The following is a 20,543-nucleotide window of genomic DNA, read 5'->3' as shown; positions in this document are numbered from 1 at the left end:
ACCGTCAATACCTTCGAGTAGCATTGGATATTTCAAGTAGGCCTACTTTCCTGATTCAGTAGCCTCTCAATACTCTACGGTTCTCTGTGAGGCTACATTAATACATTAATTCAGTCCAGTAACATTTTCAACAAAGTAAAAAAAAAAAAAAAAAAATCAAGTTAGATTCATGCCAAACATTAGGCATCAATGTTATGAAACATACTTTTTTTTTTTAATTGGTCACAATGATATAGCTGTCAATTTTCCTTCCTTTTCAAAACACACCGATTTCAAATCTCACAATGCTAATTCAAGTTAGATTCAAATGAGTGATACTGTACGTCATTGATCCCCATAGGGAAGTTCTCTTTTCGCTGCCCCCCCTCCCCCCTCCCTCCTCCAGGGAGGTCAGAGGTCAAGGTCGGCTACATAGCAAGCAATCCTGGAGCTGCTAGGGATTCTTGCTCAAGGGCACTTTAGCAGGGCGGGTCTTCACCCAGGTGTCGCTAACCACGAGAGCACCCTGCTGCCACCCTGCCACTCTCAATACCAAATCTTGATCATTGGTTAACGGCATTTTCTGCACTCATGCACACCTCTGCACAACAACTCCCTTCCTGACCCTCAACATAGCACTGTAAAATGTGCTGGCAATACACTCTAACATAGAGCACAAGATATTATACACTGATAATAGTGGGTCTGGTCTCCATAGTTCCAAAGCAAGCATTTGACAGGTAGAAAACAAGTGGAATACTGAAGCTGTTATGAATACAGGAAATCCCATCTGGTCTGCAAATACACTTGCATTCAAACATTTGTCTTGATTACTTTGCATGCGGCTAGTGGTAGCTAGAAAATGGTGAATTAGCAATGGGGAAGAAATCAACAAAGGTCCATTCAATTGCCTTGTATGTAGTGCTTACTGTATGAACACAGCTTATTTTTCCAGGGTTAGTTCACAAGCTCTTTTAGAAGTCTGAAAAATATCCCCCTGCCCCATGTCTTCCAATATTCAAAAAGTGCACTTTTAGTGAAGAGGAACTGGACGATGACTTGCAAAAAGATGAGTCACTCTGAGAAATAACAGTCCAGCCAAAAACAGCCACTTCAAGGCTTTGTTTAAATTTTCTGCCAGTCAGAAGGCAACCAATCATATCAAAGTTTACAAGGAGCATTAGTCATGGGGGAAAAAAGATGGTAAAAATTGTACAATCATTGGTTGCTCCAACTGAAAACAAAAAGTTCGCCATCGGATTCAAACGAAAAAACTTAACAACCCTCTTACCGAAAAAGAGAGACCTCAAATGTACAAAGTGAGGATGAAGAGATGCGAAAACACGCAAACTAGAAAAACGGGTCAAAAAGGGTCGAACCCTTTCTTTCACAAGTCCGGCAAAAAAACGCGGCGTGATGAAGAATGTAGAAGTCAAACGATGGCAAAAAATCGGTTGGGAAATGTGCGTTGTCACTTTGGCTGCTTTCAAGTCTCTGAGAGGAGGGAGAATATCGCCTGTGTTGATGATGAAGAGCTGCAGCTCAGCGACAGCCAGCGGTACCTTGGGGTCGTCCCACAGAGCTGACGGGAGATGAGGGGTGGGGTCTGTGGGGAGGATGGGGGTATCAGGAGGGGAACCTGGGGGTCCTCCTCCTGATGGTTCACTAATGCTAGGAGGTCTGCAGCAGGCGTCTGTAGTGGGGCATGATCTCGTGCTCGGGCAGGTGCAGGTTGAACTCCAGCGCCACCAGAACCGGGAACTCGAAGGCTATCAGTTCCCTGCGGTTCACTCGGAACCTCTCCTCGAGTTTCTGTCAGGAAAAGAAATACACCAGTTTAGATGAAGCAGAGGATAAAGGCTACGCGCCTTTTGTTTTTTTGTTTGTTTGTTTTTTCACCCGTTTTTCTCCCCAATTGTACTTGGCCAATTCGCCCTGGCAAGCTGTCCCTCTGCCGATCTGAGGAGAGTTGTAGACTAGCACATACGACAGCTGCTTCTTTTCACCTGACAGCGAGGTTCACCTGACAGCGAGGAGTTTCACCGGCAGGACGTAGCGCCTTCCCTCCCCAGGCTCCCCTCTGAACACACACTCCGACTGACCAGAGGAGGCACTAGTGCAGCGACAGGACACATACTCTTAATCCGGCTTCCCACCCGCAGACACGGTCAATTGTGCCTGTATGGACGCCCTACCAAACCGGAGGTAACATGGGGGCTTGAACCCGCAACCCTAGGCAAGAAGTCTACCACTGCACTACCCAGGTGTCCCTGCATTTGGTATTTTGATCTTACTTTTTTGATAGCAACACCAGATCCTGTGTATTGGTAAATACTGAGATCTGATTCAAAAGATCTCCCCCCCAATAATCAAGTCCCCCCCAATTGTACTTGGCCTGCTGTCCTGATCGTTGCTCCACCCCCTCTGATGATCTGGGGAGAGTTGTAGACTAGCACATGCTTCCTCCGATACATGTGCATTCGCCAGCCGCTTCTTTTCACCTGACAGTGTAGAGTTTCACCGGCAGGATGTAACGCATGGGAGGATCACGCTATTCCCCCCAGTTCTCCTCCTCCCGAACAGGCGCCCCGACCGACCAACCAGAGGAGGAGCTAGTGCAGCAGCCAGGACTCATACCCCACCGGCTTCCCACCCGCAGACACGGCCAATTGTCTCTGTAGGAACGTCTGACCAAGCCGGAAGTACCGCTGCCAGCCCCCTGTAGACCCCTGTCTACACTACCCAGACGCCCTCAGATCAGATCAGATAATGGTTGTGTCCACGCTTGGCCGGAGAATGCCTATGGGTCTCCTGTAGCGGTAATTAATTCAAAACTGTGTTTGAACTACGGTCTTCCTGCTCCCCCTCTCCATTTCTTTCTGTTGCTTTGATGTGCATTATGTCCAAACTGCAGCAGCGATCACAGCTGAAATCACAATATGAGCCAGGCCACTTACATATCTGTTTTCCTTTTCTGGCAACATCTGACAGTAATGTGAGCAAAATCCAATTTCCCAGCGTCCAGACCTGTTTCCTAATGTGGTCTGGCATGATGGGACAATAAACCTCGCATTGTGTAACCACCACAGCCATAGTAAAATGTTCAAAATAACAAAAGGGAACATCAGATTATCATCAAGCCATTTGGTCAAACATAGTTCATACATACATACATACATAGTTGGTAGTTGCTTTTCACAAACGTCCGGTGGAAGAAACTTACATCTATCAGGAGCTTGACCTCGTGCTTCTTGAGATCTCCGCTGATCTTGGCTGCCAGGAGGACACACGCGCCCGCCACCAGCTTACGGTTCTGCTTGTTGAGTTTGCCCTGGAGAACCAGCTTCTCAAAGTAGACAAAAGCCATGGCCACGGTGGGTTCCTCATAGCCACATTCATCCTGGACCAGCTTCTTTATCTCCCTCTTTAAGCTGAGAGAGAAGAGAGGACAGAGGGGGGGGGGGGGGGGGACAAATGTCATAGGAGAGGAAGTGAAAGAACTCATGGTTATTGCGCCAAAGAAAATGAAGACATGAAAGTTATAAACAATATTCAAGCAAACGTAAAAGAACACTGCACCAAACTGCTGACAAATATGGCATACAGTACACTGTAGATTTCTGTCAACCGTACCTCCTTATTTTGCTGAGTGTCAGCCTTATGTGGGGGAACTTCTCTTTGAATGTCTCGTTCATGTCCTTCTTGAGGTCAGAGGGTTTGACGTATTCGATGACCGTCGTCTGAAAGGGAAAACCAGCGGCGGCGTCAGAGCGAGCACACTTTCAGCGCAGAAGGTGACTGGAGCCTCGCACGCTAGTGTTAGATTCCACTGACTCACAATGAGGCTCACTGAGTGCTGAGATACACAAGACTGGTGAAAACCGGGGTGGCTCAAATGCCCAGAAGACACTAAATATACTCGACTGCCTGTTTAATTGACCGAGACCATTCTTATCGTTCGTTATAACGCGCTCCGAGTGCCAGATGGGCGGGTCACATGGGAGAATATAATGAGGGCCCTAAAGTTCAAGTCAGTGGGATGTTCACACCATGATGAATGAGTCACCGGGAAAAATCTGCAGGTGCTGTGAGACGCATTCAAATCCACACGGACCGACATGCCTGTGGAACAAAACACACTTTCAGCACTCAGCAGGGGGACCGACATGCCTGTGGAACAAAACACACTTTCAGCACTCAGCGGGGGTCCAAATCTTCTTTTTTTTTTCTTACATTTTCCAAGGTTTTTCTCCACAATTGTACTTGGGCAACTCATTGCTCCACCCCCTCTGTCGATTTGGCGAGAGCTAGACTAGCACTACAAAAAGCCTCCATCTACTGTAAGTAATTTGGTCTCATTCAGCCTTCAAAGCTAATTTTGGGAAAAAAAAATAGAAAAAAAAATCCGCCATTGAGGTTATGGCCCAAAATAACACTTGATTCAAGAAAATGACACTTGATTCTACAAAATTCTTAAAAGATACATGTATATGTGTGTGTGTGTGTGTGTGTGTGTGTGTGTGTGTGTGTGTGTGTGTGTGTGTGTGTGTGTGTGTGTGTGTGTGTGTGTGTTTGTATATATATATATATATATATATATATATACTGTATATATACTGTATATATATATATATATGTTGATTGATTGATTGATTGATTGATTGATTGATTGATTGATTGATTGATTGATTGATCAATCACAGCAGCTGGCTGTGCTCATGCTGAGTTATTGGTTTTCAAATTAAATAATTAAGGGTTCATGATTTTTTTGTAATCCTTTGTGGGGTTGTGACTAGACCAACATACAAGACTGGTCAAACCGCTACAACATTATCCCTTACTTTTATTTCAATTTGCAGTGGAAATTATTAGTGAAATTATCGAACCCCATTGGCAGATTTGTTGCACTTCTTTATGATTTTAGGATTCAATAAGAGGTTAAATGACTTTTTTGCAGTGTACACTTCACACGTACTACACTGAAGCCAAGCTTTGCCTGCAACCAAATGGAAGCAAATGTAGCTGGATCTAATTCTAATTCACAAAAAAATCCCGGATTACACGGCGAGTAAGAAAAGCTGATAGCTTGTTCAACTTGAAAGTTCAGTTGGAGAAGGTCATGTCTTCTAAGCATCCTGTGTCCGTCCTGTGGAGTGAAAACCTTCAGGACGGACTGGTTCCACTCCTGTAGTAAACACAATGGCTATTGTTGCGAGACACTGGGCTTGTTGCAATTGGAGGAAGAGAAGAAAAAACATTCTGTCTGGCCTTGACTGAACATTTCAACCATTCCAATTCTTATTGTGTATTCTGCCAGTCTGCCAAAGAAAAACAAGATCCCAGGAAAGAATGAGGTGGGAGTCTGGCAAACACAATTCAACATCCGCTCTTTCCCGGAGAAACAGAGTGATTAGCGCAGCGGCTACAGGAGACACAAACGCCACGCTGGCCGTTACGATGTGGTGGAGTGGCTGTTTGATAGCTACTGCCCACGGGAACAGGGATACAGTACGTGTATTCATCCAGGCATCCCAGAAGCGGAGCGGGAGCGGAGTTTGGGTCCAGTGACCTTGCTGATTAGAACGGACTGACAGATCCTCCTGGCTGCTATTCAAAACCGCCGATGAAGTTCGGGAGGATTTTTTTTTTTTTTTTTCATACAAAAACGTGGGGGGGCAAATCTTTGTTCTTGATTGTGGTGGGAAAAAGTACGGAGAAAGGTCAATAATGATAAATACATAGAAAAAGATATCTCAGAGAATTTCACCCAAGGAAGCATGTCAACAGAAGCGGGTCTATTTCAGCGAGTGACGCCCTTGGGCTCGCGGGGGCGGGGCTTGTGGTTGTTTTTGCTGCCGGTGTCTCGCTCTCACCATGTAGGAAGGGAAGATGAGGACTCTCTTGTGCTTCCCACAGGGCCACTGCGGGTCATCCAGCAGATTGGGGTCGTACTCACGAAAGTCCCCCAGATCATTCCCTGTGAGGAGCACAAACACAACAACACCAGATCATTCCCTGCGAGGAGCACAAACACAACAACAGCGATTGAGCAAGAAGCAGACATCTGCACATTTTCTCCTCCAGAATCCAACTGTCTTTTTTTTCTGATCAAGTTGTTTTTCTGAAATTTTCCTCTCCAATTGTACTTGGCCAAGTCCCCCTGCTGTCCCGGTCGTTGCGCCACCCCCTCTGCCGATCTGGGGAGAGCCGTAGACTAGCACATGCTTCCCCCAATACATGTGCAGTCACCAGCTGCTTCTTTTCACCCCCCCCCCGAACAGGCGCCCCGACCGACCAGAGGAGGCACTAGTGCAACCACCAGGACTCATACCCCACCGGCTTCCCACCCGCAGACACGACCAATTGTGTCTGTGGGAACGTCTGACCAAGCCGGAAGTACTGCAGTCGGGAATTGAACCCAGGTTTCCGCGATGGTAGGCGAGTGCTTTTACCTCTACTGACCCAGACGCCCCTATCTTCCAGAATCCAACTCTGTCATTCAGATGAAATCAAACGACAGCGCATGTATGAATAGTAGTGAAGAACACTGGGAAGTGGGAACGGGGGCAAATTTGATCCTATTATATTACACAGGCCCATTAATAAAAGGGATAAGTATACAGTGCCTGGAGATACGGGGGTTGAACTGAATGGAGACTGACCTGTATCTATGCTGCTCTGGTTGCTGTTGGCCCGGCCCAGACTGAGGCTGCGGTGGCTGGCATTGCGAGACTGGGAGAAGGATGAGGTGGAGTCCATGGTGTTCCTCCGCCCGCCCAGAGGCCCCAGCGCATTGGTGGGGTACAGGAACTGGGTGTAGGACACAGTCTGTGGGTGCAGATATCAAATAAACTGGCAGCAATGGATTTACCATAAGTACTGTATGACCTGTTGAAAAGTCCTGTCCTATGTGCTCACACCATACATACATATGTTGGGAAGATGGCAAACCTCATTTTGCACAGTTTCCCCACTGAAAAATATAAAATATAGGTCTGGACGATATAGCTGAACTCATCATAGTTCATGTATGCAAAACCACGTTAAATAAATGGAATTAATGTTCATCTCATTGAACCGAATGGTAATGTTGGTGTGATGTCAAACAAAACAGAGATATTCAAATAATATTCTTACCATACTTCATTTTATCAGTGTTTTTAAAATCTCAGGTAAAATTTGCTTGTCGTCATCAATTTAGACAGCAGAAATGTGTGTCAAATATCATCACGATATGATTCCAGTGAAAGAAGACGATCAATGATATTGAATTATCATCCAGCCCTATATATATATATATAGGTATATATACTGTGTGTATATATACATATATATATATATATATATATATATATATATATATATATATATATACACTAGGGCTGCACGATATTGGAAAAAACTGACATTGCAATATTTTTTTATTCTGCGATATATATTGCGATATGAAAAAATACAGGAATTTTCCACCAAAAGTCTTAAATAGGTCTATCAAGCCTTGCTCATTTAAGAAGGTGGCCTAGTGGGTAACGTGCGCGGTTGACGTAGTAGGAAGTGAGTGTGTTTTTAGCCACAGACAGGGTGAGTTGCAGGATCCTAAGTGAGTAAAGGTACTATAGTTAGTAGGAAAGAGCTTAGAACGTCACAGAGAGGGCATGCATTACTGTATGTTATCAGTTAATTTACCTTACTTGACATTGCACGCTCTGCGATGTGACTATTGCGCATGTGCACATTGCGATGACGATGCTGAAACGATATATTGTGCAGCCCTAATATACACTGTATATATATATATATACTGTATGTATATATATATGTAAGGGATAATGTATATTGAGGCGGTGATTACGGGGGAAATAATGACCGACAGGTGATGATTGAGCCCGACGCGCAGCGGAGGGCTTAATGATTCACCTGAAGGTCATTATTTCCCAGTAATCACCGGCTCAGTATACATTATCCCGCTTAGAACACGGCCTACAACTAAATCATTCAATAATCTGACAAAAATAATTATTCAAATAGATTTTTTAATAGCGTTTTCAACGACAAAGCGGTTTCATTCGTAATTGGCACACAAGACACCACAGCTGCAACTGGTTGGCCTAATTAGTAGTGTCTGCAGACAAAATGCTCTTATCAACTGATTAATCCAGGTGTGGCAGAGCAGCGGTCGGTTGTCGAGAAATAATGACCGGTGAATCTTGTTGATTGACCAATCAGAATCGAGTATTCAAGAGAGCCGTGTTCTAAATATATATATATATATATATATATATATATATATATATATATATATAAACACACCACAATCTGATTATGTAAAGCTCTTAGAGCAAGCATAATCGCAGTATATGCAGAGTACTCCCAATTTTACTCACATTAGTAGAGACGAGTTACAACCTGCGCGCACCTTAATCGCATTTCTTTAGGTATGATCAAGTAAATTACGTTGTTCCATCATTATTTAGTCATTTCCATTTCAGTGCTTAGTTGCAATAACCACATGTAAATGATCAGCAGAGGTGTCACTTCCCTAGAATGGTGTAAACAGCTTCATTGCACTACATAGTGTATTGGTAATAGTCACATTATTGTGTGCATGTAAACGTAGCCAGTGTCTCTGTATATGCTTCTTCAAAGGATCAAAGGAGTCCCTCACTCACCTTTCCATCAGCTCCGAGCTCCACTCCCTCCAGGCCGATCACCGTCTCCTTGGCACTGACGCCGCCCGACGGGTGCCTCTGACGCCCTGCTTCCAGCTTGATCTCCCTGTCAGAGCACAAGAGCTTTACACAGCGCCGCCCTGCTGGTGCTGCAACTCCCAGCCCATTCTGAGGCCTCCTCTTCTCTAACGCTCACACAGGCCCACTATCCATCTGCCTCCTCTTCTCTACCACTCACATAGTAGGCTCACTATCGATCTGTGCTCATCGGCTGGCCTACATTCTTTAATTGACTGTGTCTTTTGGGTGCATTTCAGGGCAATTAGAGATGAAGTGCACCCTTGGGAGGGGGGAGGCGGAGGGGAGCAGAGTTTCATTTGAGCAGGGTAGCAGTCTCTTGCAGGGCAGCAGTCTCTTGCAGGCTGGGTTGTTGTTGCATCACCAGTGCCTGAAATGCGTGGGAGATTTTTGCTGCAGTGGAACTGTGTCAGTGGAGCAAAAAGTGGAGAGCCGACTGAACAAAGTCTGCATGAGCCAAATGATTCGGTATTCAATGTCCACTACTGAGAACACAGACTGAGGCTATCACATACCAAATTAAAAGCCTATGTCCATACATATTAATGGAGGAGCCTTATTAAAGCCAAACAAATATTAAAATGTACCAATTAAAGCAATTAAAGATTGGTGGGTTTACTGGGGGATTACTACTAGGGATTACTACTAGGGATGCAGCGATTAACCGATTTCACTACTAACAGCGGGTTAAAGCATCATGGTTTTATAACCTTAAAGGCTCTGCTACACCGAGTGTTCTCACTCTCAAAAAAGGGACATTATGGTACTGTGGAAGTTAAAGGGACATTATGGTACTGTGGAAGTTAAAGGGACATTATCGTACTGTGGAAGTTAAAGAGACATTATGGTACTGTGGAAGTTAAAGGGACATTATGGTACTGTGGGAGTTAAAGGGACATTATGGTACTGTGGGAGTTAAAGGGACATTATGGTAGTGTGGAAGTTAAAGGGACATTATGGTACTGTGGAAGTTAAAGGGACATTATGGTACTGTGGAAGTTAAAGGGACATTATGGTAGTGTGGGAGTTAAAGGGACATTATGGTATTGTGGAAGTTAAAGGGACATTATGGTACTGTGGAAGTTAAAGGGACATTATGGTACTGTGGAAGTTAAAGGGACATTATGGTACTGTGGAAGTTAAAGGGACATTATGGTACTGTGGAAGCTAAAGGGACATTATGGTACTGTGGAAGTTAAAGGGACATTATGGTACTGTGGAAGTTAAAGGGACATTATGGTACTGTGGAAGTTAAAGGGACATTATGGTACTGTGGGAGTTAAAGGGACATTATGGTATTGTGGGAGTTAAAGGGACATTATGGTACTGTGGAAGTTAAAGGGACATTATGGTACTGTGGAAGTTAAAGGGACATTATGGTACTGTGGAAGTTAAAGGGACATTATGGTACTGTGGAAGTTAAAGAGACATTATGGTACTGTGGAAGTTAAAGGGACATTATGGTACTGTGGAAGTTAAAGGGACATTATGGTACTGTGGAGGTTAAAGGGACATTATGGTACTGTGGAAGTTAAAGGGACATTATGGTACTGTGGAAGTTAAAGAGACATTATGGTACTGTGGAAGTTAAAGGGACATTATGGTACTGTGGAAGTTAAAGGGACATTATGGTACTGTGGAGGTTAAAGGGACATTATGGTACTGTGGAAGTTAAAGGGACATTATGGTACTGTGGAAGTTAAAGAGACATTATGGTACTGTGGAAGTTAAAGGGACATTATGGTACTGTGGAAGTTAAAGGGACATTATGGTACTGTGGAAGTTAAAGGGACATTATGGTACTGTGGAAGTTAAAGAGACATTATGGTACTGTGGAAGTTAAAGGGACATTATGGTACTGTGGAAGTTAAAGAGACATTATGGTACTGTGGAAGTTAAAGGGACGTTATGGTACTGTGGAAGTTAAAGGGACATTATGGTACTGTGGAAGTTAAAGAGACATTATGGTACTGTGGAAGTTAAAGGGACATTATGGTACTGTGGAAGTTAAAGAGACATTATGGTACTGTGGAAGTTAAAGAGACATTATGGTACTGTGGAAGTTAAAGGGACATTATGGTACTGTGGAAGTTAAAGGGACATTATGGTACTGTGGAAGTTAAAGGGACATTATGGTACTGTGGAAGTTAAAGGGACATTATGGTACTGTGGAAGTTAAAGGGACATTATGGTACTGTGGAAGTTAAAGGGACATTATGGTACTGTGGAAGTTAAAGGGACATTATGGTACTGTGGAAGTTAAAGGGACATTATGGTACTGTGGAAGTTAAAGAGACATTATGGTACTGTGGAAGTTAAAGGGACATTATGGTACTGTGGAAGTTAAAGGGACATTATGGTCCTGTGGAAGTTAAAGGGACATTATGGTACTGTGGAAGTTAAAGGGACATTATGGTACTGTGGAAGTTAAAGAGACATTATGGTACTGTGGAAGTTAAAGGGACATTATGGTACTGTGGGAGTTAAAGGGACATTATGGTACTGTGGAAGTTAAAGGGACATTATGGTACTGTGGAAGTTAAAGAGACATTATGGTACTGTGGAAGTTAAAGGGACATTATGGTATTGTGGAAGTTAAAGGGACATTATGGTACTGTGGAAGTTAAAGAGACATTATGGTACTGTGGAAGTTAAAGGGACATTATGGTACTGTGGAAGTTAAAGGGACATTATGGTACTGTGGAAGTTAAAGGGACATTATGGTACTGTGGAAGTTAAAGGGACATTATGGTACTGTGGAAGTTAAAGAGACATTATGGTACTGTGGAAGTTAAAGGGACATTATGGTACTGTGGAAGTTAAAGGGACATTATGGTACTGTGGAAGTTAAAGAGACATTATGGTACTGTGGAAGTTAAATAGACATTATGTTACTGTGGAAGTTAAAGGGACATTATGGTACTGTGGAAGTTAAAGGGACATTATGGTACTGTGGAAGTTAAAGGGACATTATGGTACTGTGGAAGTTAAAGGGACATTATGGTACTGTGGAAGTTAAAGGGACATTATGGTACTGTGGAAGTTAAAGGGACATTATGGTACTGTGGAAGTTAAAGAGACATTATGGTACTGTGGAAGTTAAAGGGACATTATGGTACTGTGGAAGTTAAAGGGACATTATGGTACTGTGGAAGTTAAAGAGACATTATGGTACTGTGGAAGTTAAAGGGACATTATGGTACTGTGGAAGTTAAAGGGACATTATGGTACTGTGGAAGTTAAAGGGACATTATGGTACTGTGGAAGTTAAAGGGACATTATGGTACTGTAGAAGTTAAAGGGACATTATGGTACTGTGGAAGTTAAAGGGACATTATGGTACTGTGGAAGTTAAAGAGACATTATGGTACTGTGGAAGTTAAAGGGACATTATGGTACTGTGGAAGTTAAAGGGACATTATGGTACTGTGGAAGTTAAAGGGACATTATGGTACTGTGGAAGTTAAAGGGACATTATGGTACTGTGGAAGTTAAAGGGACATTATGGTACTGTAGAAGTTAAAGGGACATTATGGTACTGTAGAAGTTAAAGGGACATTATGGTACTGTGGAAGTTAAAGGGACATTATGGTACTGTAGAAGTTAAAGGGACATTATGGTACTGTGGAAGCTGTGTGCTAGGGAAACAAGACAAGTCCTTGTTTAAGAGTTAAAAATCACCCTTTGTTTATTTTAACAACACAACTTGACTTCCTACTGTAGGTGTCACACAGACCACAAACTGTAATTACTGTACACCCCAGGGTGTATGGGACACGTAACAATCTACTAGTGTGAATGTATTGTAAACACATTAGAACATGGGCGGGATTGCTGTGAAATATCTGTAGTGTTGTGAAATAAATGAATGCCTAATAATCGTGAAACCGTGATTTTCCCTCGGAATATAATCCATCAAAATGTATAATGGTTGCATCCCGAGTTACGACTATGATGAAAGCAAATTGAGGTCAGAGTCAGTCAAAGCTAATGCAGCCTCTCAACACTGACAGAGAGACTACACGCCCTGCAGTTCACTTCATTCACACCCTCTGTCATTGATTGATAGAAACAGTGGGGTGGCTGCAGCAAGCTGAAGAACCTGTCCAACCGCAATCAAAAAAAGACACTATAAAGACACTGGACACTATAAAGACACTGGAGGACTGAAATGATAAGAGCAACAGGCAGAATGCACAAGCATAACTACAAATTCATAGCTAATCAATTCAACTGCCCTAGCTTTCTTGTTTTGAAATGGACAGGAGTGAAATAGTGCTCTGCTTACATGCCCCCTAAACAAATTTGTATTGAGATTTAAGAACTAAAGTCTCCGAAGACCATGGCAACATTTCCTGCTTTTCCTATCGGACCTCCAATCATTGCGCCCAGATAAATACAACAAATGACACATGACTCGTCTAGTGTTTTGATGACATGTGGGGCCACTCTGCTATAAGGAAAACAGTGTTGCAGTACAGAGCTGGGAGACAGGCACACCAGGACACAATGTTGACAGATGCATCAGAGACATGGAGATCCCCAAACAGTAGACAACCCACGGAACAGTGAAGAGGAGAGAAGACATACAGTCAGAGATGAAAAGCGTTCCAGAGACTAGAGAGCTTTTCTTTGAGGCAAAACCAGAAAATGAAACTTGGGTCTGTTGAGAAGGAAGAGAGACAGAAGGAAATCATAGGAAAACGCTGACATTGCTTAGTAACATGCAGGACTAGCAATCGTTGATTTCAATTGTTTTTAATGTTAGTAGTGTTATCATCTAGGCAAAGTGCTCAGGCCCAGGTTCATCTTTCTAAATTAAGGCTTAATAATGAAGTGATTAGCATTGCTATCAACGAAAGCTGAAACGGTGCAAAAAGAAATGAGGCCTTATTTGCTATTTCAAGGCTTAACTTTGAAATTGGCCCACTAGTGGCTACTTTAGAGTGCGACAGCATTCATTCATGATTCCCTTAATTGAGTGAAGTCATGCTCTAGAGGCCTGCGCTAATTAGCAATATAATTGAATCGCTCACTTGCACTGCATTAAACCAATACATGTAATTGGGGCAAGACAAAGAGAAATGAGAGGGCAAATACTGTGGTTATTAAAGGACCAAAAACAACTGTTATGAACAGCGCCGTGTTGGAAGTCGAGCCGAATCGGCTGTTGATAACGCGCCATTTTGCAGTCAAGCACTTGACAGAGCCAGCCAAAGCCTCAGCGTAAACTGTCAATTAGCAGCAATGGGCAGTCAAACATGCATATTGGACAGCCCTGGGGGTTCATTAACCTTTGACCTTGCACTGTTTGACTGGCTTAGGAAATTCCACACGTGGATTGAGCCTTTGATGCTCTTCACTAAGCCCTAGTGTGGTGTTTTTCTTTCTGTCCATTGTACTCTCTGCTGTTTATCTGTCCCCTTTCTCTTTCACTTCCTCCAAAACACGCCGCGTCATGTGACCGGGGGAAAGGGGGGGGGCATCGGATTCAAGGCCGCCCCAGAGAGTGATCCCCCTGCAGGCCAGGTTGGGAGTGTGGAGGTCCTGGGAGCCACTATAGCTTCCTATAACACAGACTAGAGCCTGGTGTTGCTTTAAGAAAGGAAGCTAGCCTCCTCTACAGATAAGCCAGAGACGTCTTCTGTTCCAGTGCCAAGACATGTCATCTCTAAAGCCATAATAACAAAGCGTCATGTCTGTGTGCACCCCAAACACAAACTCCAGCCACCCCGGGCAGCATCATGGATCATTTGCCGTCTTAAACCATTTGCACAGCACATGAAAACGACATAAAGATGAATCTCTGTTGAGTTTTTTGCAAATGCTACAGTTGCTAGGCGAGCGAGAACCTCAGGAAAGGTGCACCCTAAAGAGCGAAGCCAGCGACAGTTGCGACGGACAAAAATGGGTTGAACTGAACAAAAGGGGTGAGCATCCAAAAGCCACCTGAGCTCAAATGAAAGATACAAGCAAATAAGCATCAAGCTATAATGTAGCAGAAGATACATGAGCGATTAAAGGGGCGCTTTACCCATTTTCAACCCGCGTTGTATCTTTACTAAATCAGTAGTATATTTTGCAAATGAAGTATGTTTAACTTCCCTCCATCTTGCCTGGACCAAGAGCTCCCTGTTCATTCGGAGAACTTCCTGGTCCAAATGATGTCATAATGATGTAATTTGGAAGCAGTTTTGCCATGATGTTACTATTACCATCACTATTGCTCTCTCTACCTTCATTTGCAGAACTTCCTGGACCAAATGACAACATTATGACATCATTTTGGACCAGGAAGTTCTGCGAATGAACATCCAGGCAAGACGGAGGGAGGTTAAACATTTGTCAGTTGCATATACTACTGATGTCAGTTGCATACACAGTATACTACTGATTTTATAATGATACAAAGATGGTTGAAAATCGGCAACGTCGCCCTTTAAGCCTTTTACAGCCCATTGGATTTAATCAAAATTTGAGGGTAAAAATGCATCCACCAAAACCAACCCTTAGCACCAGTCAGAGGAGAGTGCATCCACAGAAAAAAGGATGGGAAAAGAAAGGGGAAAGAGGGGGCGCAGGCTGGAGGAAATAGGAGGTTGGCATGCTGTAGGATACATACCCTGCTTGGCTACAATCTCGATAGGGCAGGACAGAAAATACACTATAGAAGGATCTTCTGCCACTGATAAGGACTATCCTATAAAAACAAAAGTGGTAAATAAGCTAATTAATATCTACGGTGAGATCTACAGGTTAAGTTGGAGAAGTGTGCAGTAAATGATTAGAATAAAGACAGAGAATGAAGTGAAACATCAGTATACGTGAGTGCGTGTGCGTGTGCGTGTGTGTGTGTGTGTGTGTGTGTGTGTGTGTGTGTGTGTGTGTGTGTGTGTGTGTGTGTGTGTGTCTGCGTGTGTGTGGCTCAGTTACAGTAATGTGGTTTGGGGGCAACAATGATGCATTTTTGATAAAAGATCCCGCCCCCTTTTGTTTATAACTAAAACGCCTTGTACTTGTGTAGGCAGAGATATCTAATCAGAAATGTGTCAATGAAAGAATGTCAACAGCACAGAGGGCAGAATGACTGGTTTAAGGAATAGTACAAGAACCTCAAAATTCTTATTGAAATGATCTTCTAACAGCTGTAGCTCATGGACACGTAAATCTTACAACGGGGCAAAAGAAATGGGCGTCGGAGCAACAACAACACGTCAGTCTCAAAACGCCGATTGTTTCAGCATCAGTTAATCAACAAGCAATAGGCCCTTTTCACGGTGGCCATTTTGTGTCGAAAAGGCAGGGTAAACACAGGTGCAAGCAAAACACTAATGAGGGTTTCTAACTTGCAATCATGGAAGTTTGAAACCCTCATTAGTGTTTTGCTTGCACCTGTGTTTACCCTGCCTTTTCGACACAGAATGGCTACGGTGAAAAGGGCCTATTGCTAAATGGTGCAACAATTGAATCCAGATCACCTTGATTCCACATCAGATTATGCACTGGACAGGAGGCAGAAACGCACAACAGAGGCAAACTTACGGTAATCTACAAAATGACTTCATTTAACAAATTGCCTCATCAAACGGTTTGCTGATTATGTAGACAAAATGCCTGCGTTGAGGTTCGTTTTGGGTTACTGCGCTACATTATGCACAAAGTCAGCCACTCCATAACAACCAAATGCCGAATAATAAACCTTAAGATGACGACCAGCGAATAGGCCGACACTTTAAAAAAAAAACATTCAACTGATTCTTTCTTTTTACAGCAACCAAAACTAGATTCTGTGTATCTCAAAACACCGCGAGTTAAAGCGAACTGAGTCACTTCTCCGCTCCAAAGAATGTGCCGGGCACCACCGCGACACTTAATCTAGTTCTCCTGGCCCGGTCGGTCTACACAACAGTCTTTTGCTTGGATTACTCTCTGCACACACTGTAAAACAAGCAGCCAGTTCAACACCACTGTGCCAATTTGGCTGTTCAGCGATCTGTGCGTGACCCTCATGCATCCTTTAGTCAATTGAGAGTGTGTTATGTTGTGTGATTGAGCTCTTCATAGTGATTTAATGTGCAACAACGATCACATACAAATTGGGGGGAAATCTTTATAATACAATACTTGATCAGATCGTATGTAGGAGAATGGACAGGATTCCCAATGAACCTCTAGTCTCTCAGTGAATATAAATAGCCAATTACATTTGACTTGTAAGTTACACTATGAATAAGTCTGCTTGCCTGGGATTTGCCTTGTAATGTGAGAGACATTCTGCAGTTCATTGACTGGGGCAGCCTGCCATTCTCCGTCGAGGGCTACTTGTATTGACTAAGAGGATGGCACTGTTTGCCTCCATACCTTCCATTGCGTATATCATGTTGCCTCATGTTCTTGATGAAGTGGATCTTCTTGAAGCTCTTTGGTCGCGGTGAACCCGATAGGGTTCGGCATCTAAAACGTAGACCAAGCACAAAACATCAGTACCTCAAAAACGGAGAAACTGTGCCATTTGGATCCATTACACTGAGCTGAATGGCCTCCTCTTATGACATAGACGTACTGTATATTGAAGACAAAGTGAGACCATCTCTCTGGGGGGGAAGAGTGCCAAGTGGCTAATCTAAGCAGTGTTCCAGTGCAGTTTAATACCTGCGTAGAGGAGCATTCTCCTCAATGTCCTCTAGAGTCTCCAGTGAGGAGCGCTGAGAGATGAGTCTCCGTCTGGGAAAACAGACACATGGAAAACAGTTAGGAGATAAGGAAGGAAGGACAGTGCTGGAGCAGTTAGACGAAAGTTAGCAAGTAAAGTAAGAAAGTAACGTTAGCAAATAAGCAACAATTGGGTTAGAAGGCGGGCTGAATAAAGCTCGAATGACGCTGGCAGGTGGGCGGGGCCTGTTTATGAATCGCATCATAGCCTTAGCGCCAATTTGATTTTGATTTGAATTTATTTGGATATAAAGACAGCAATCCAAGGGATGTGCGTAGATGTAAAAGTGCAGACACTTATTTCCAACATGGTCCCTGGTCTTAAAAACAGGACATACAGCAACACATTACATCTGTCTCATATATCCAGACTTATATTTTGCTTCTTTTTCCCAGTATTTTCTTGTACTTATTTTTAGAATATATGTATATATATATATATTTTTTTTTCTTTCCAGAATTACTTCTTCTGATAAACTAAGTTTATTATTTAGAGAAATGACTGTACTTTTGATAAACAAACAGTAACCGTGTCAAAAAAATTAAGATGTATAAAAGGGGTAGGAAACTACAAGCATTAGCTTCTTCCTTCTCCTTTTTTGAACATGCATGTAATTTATTTTCTTGGTATAACATGTGAAACCATGTGGAAAATGCTTGATTGTTTGATCTCATGTTCAAAAATAAAAATCTCATTCATTCATTCATTCATACATCAAATGAACATTACAAAATAATCAAGGATAAAGGGAAACGAGATGTAAGCAACAAATGTTCGAAAACTAACTAAACACAAGAAAATACACCGCCGTCTAGTCTACTCTAGCTTACTCAGCAGGTATTTTTTCAGAAGCTTCTTAAAACCGCTCAGAGAACCCGCAGTGTTAATTTCTTGAGGGATCTTGTTCCACTCCTCTCCCCCCGTGTAGATCAATGTACTTCTTCCCACCTTGCTTTTTAGATGAGCTAGTTTCACGTCTGCTACACGAGCTCTGGTGTTCCGGCCGTGAGCATCCCCAACAAACTGAAAATACTTAGTCAAGTATTTTGGACAAAGGTCATGCAATATTTTATAGACCATGATGAGTTTCAACTGTTGGACTCTACTTTCAACAAGGAGCCAATTCAACTCTTTCAAATGGATTGGGCTAATAAGAGTTCTTGGACTGAGGTTAAGAAGAATAACCCTCATTAGTTTGTTTTGAGCTTTCTGAAGCTTGTCCTTTAATCCTTTAGTTAAACCACTGTACCAGGATATACAGGTGTAGTCATAATGACATTGAATTAAAGACGTAGCTAAAAGCCTCATGGTCTTCTTGTCCAGGAATTTAGATATTCTTGCCAAATACTTTGTCCTTGAGCGGATTTTCCCAATGACAGAGAGGGCCATAGCCTCACTCGACATACAATGGTCCAATTGACATCCCAGATACGTTACACAACATTTTTCCTGTAGCTTAGTACCATTACATTCCACCGTAAAACTGGGTTGGTCCCTTAATTTATACTTTGTTCCAGAAACAATATTCAGATTTTCCTAAGTGCAGGGATAGCTTATTGTTGCATAATCACCTGCCAGTGGGCCAAGATGTGACTTGGGTGGTGGTAAAAGCTTTATTTTATTTTTTATTTTATTATGCTATTACGTTTTTTGTTTTGTTTTTTTGTTTGTCAAGATCTGGTTTTGCCATTGGAAAGAAACATACAGCTACAGTATTTGTAAAGCCATTTGATTTCACATACATAGCAGTGTGAGTCGTGGGATTTCGCAACAACGCCTAAGTAAAGGGGCAGGAGTGGTCACAGAAAATCCCCAGAAGGTTCAGTGTAACCAAGTGGCAACCGCGGGCTTGGACAGATGAAGCCAATGCGGACCTGCAGTTCCTCTCATGGCCACTTGAGGCTGGCTCATGAGAGCTGCGTGAGAACCAAGATGACAGCGGCCAAAATGTCCAACTGGAGGCTTCAAAAAGCCACAAACCAATGGGTGATGTCACGGTGGCTACTTCCGTATTTTATATATCGTCTATGGGTGTAGCTCATGTAATAAAGTAAAGTATCAGCATTCACCAAAAAACGCAAGTATTTTCTACCTAAATCTCCATTACCCACCACATTGACAAAGCACTGAGAAATTATAAAACATGGAAGACAACTCCCATCACCACCTTCCAATGAGAAAACAATTGGTAGTTATGTTAGGTAATAAGTAAATGTCCTGTGTCGCGTCTCGGTAATCCACCGTGTTAAAATGTTATTGCCCGTGGTCTTTCTTTGCACGCTCAGTGGTTAATTTACAAAGCGAAGTTGCGAGACTCTTGAACGGCCTCGTTATGACTCGTACGCCTGCCATCAATCAACCACTGTGCCTGTGTGGTCAACGATCACTCCTGAATGCTGCTCAGCGTCTATGCAAGATCACAGAGACGTTTCCAGGACCATGCTCTGGAGCTGCTGAGAGGACAAGCAGCTGGCTCTGACACTACTTTGTGGAACACATGTTATCACAGACACCATTTATTATTTCACACTACTTCCGTTGCATGACTTAACCGTCATTCTACTGGGCCATTTCTATATCTGATCAGCGGCCAGTTTCAGAAACAATGCCACATGTGACGATCTAAAGCGTGCCGGAGCCATTCCAGAATGCAGTTGTAATTGCACGTTTCGCACCACAATAACATAATCCCATTAGTCATACTGAACAAGTGACCACATTTGATGTAGCACAAATTAACGGACAAATTAGGCAACGTGGAGACGACATCCTGGGAGAGGGTCTGTCTGGCATCGAGAAATAATTACGTCTGCGGCAGAGTCGGACTCAGCCAAGCGAGGCTGTAAACAAACGAACGCGCAGCACCATGCATACTAGGCCTATATCATCTTGGACCGCCGATTTAATTGGTGCCACCTCTTACCCCTTTACTGTGCCAGATCTGAGGAGAGCTGATGACCTTTGACCTGACTGCCCGCTCCCCCCCCCCACCCGTCTCTCCTGTGAGCATTTCAGCTAGAGGAGAGACCACAGAGTGCAGCCCATGAGGGGCTGGTTAATGAACGACAGGGCATGCTGGACAGATTAACGAAAGATGACTCTGT

At 43.1% G+C, this 20,543-nt stretch overlaps 1 protein-coding gene across 2 annotated transcripts in view; it reads right to left on the bottom strand.

The window, feature by feature from the left end:
• Positions 1–1,650: 1,650 nt before the first annotated feature.
• The window catches only part of cables1 (Cdk5 and Abl enzyme substrate 1), a gene marked incomplete at both ends in the record, with an annotated part of 27,839 nt that continues 8,946 nt past the window's right edge, over positions 1,651–20,543 (bottom strand). The window contains 9 exons of one of the 2 annotated variants that reach the window (XM_083653822.1): positions 1,651–1,791; positions 3,203–3,410; positions 3,613–3,719; positions 5,853–5,956; positions 6,642–6,807; positions 8,649–8,754; positions 15,349–15,426; positions 17,088–17,180; positions 17,379–17,450. In XM_083653822.1, coding sequence (XP_083509948.1) covers positions 1,651–1,791; positions 3,203–3,410; positions 3,613–3,719; positions 5,853–5,956; positions 6,642–6,807; positions 8,649–8,754; positions 15,349–15,426; positions 17,088–17,180; positions 17,379–17,450 — 1,075 coding nt within the window. The remainder of the gene's footprint in view (positions 1,792–3,202; positions 3,411–3,612; positions 3,720–5,852; positions 5,957–6,641; positions 6,808–8,648; positions 8,755–15,348; positions 15,427–17,087; positions 17,181–17,378; positions 17,451–20,543) is intronic. The other variant, XM_083653823.1, reaches the window with a different exon arrangement.

Source organism: Poromitra crassiceps (genome assembly GCF_964638095.1).
Source record: "Poromitra crassiceps genome assembly, chromosome: 17".
NCBI classification, from domain to species: Eukaryota; Metazoa; Chordata; class Actinopteri; order Beryciformes; family Melamphaidae; genus Poromitra; species Poromitra crassiceps.
This window is presented reverse-complemented; position numbering and strand designations above follow the sequence as displayed.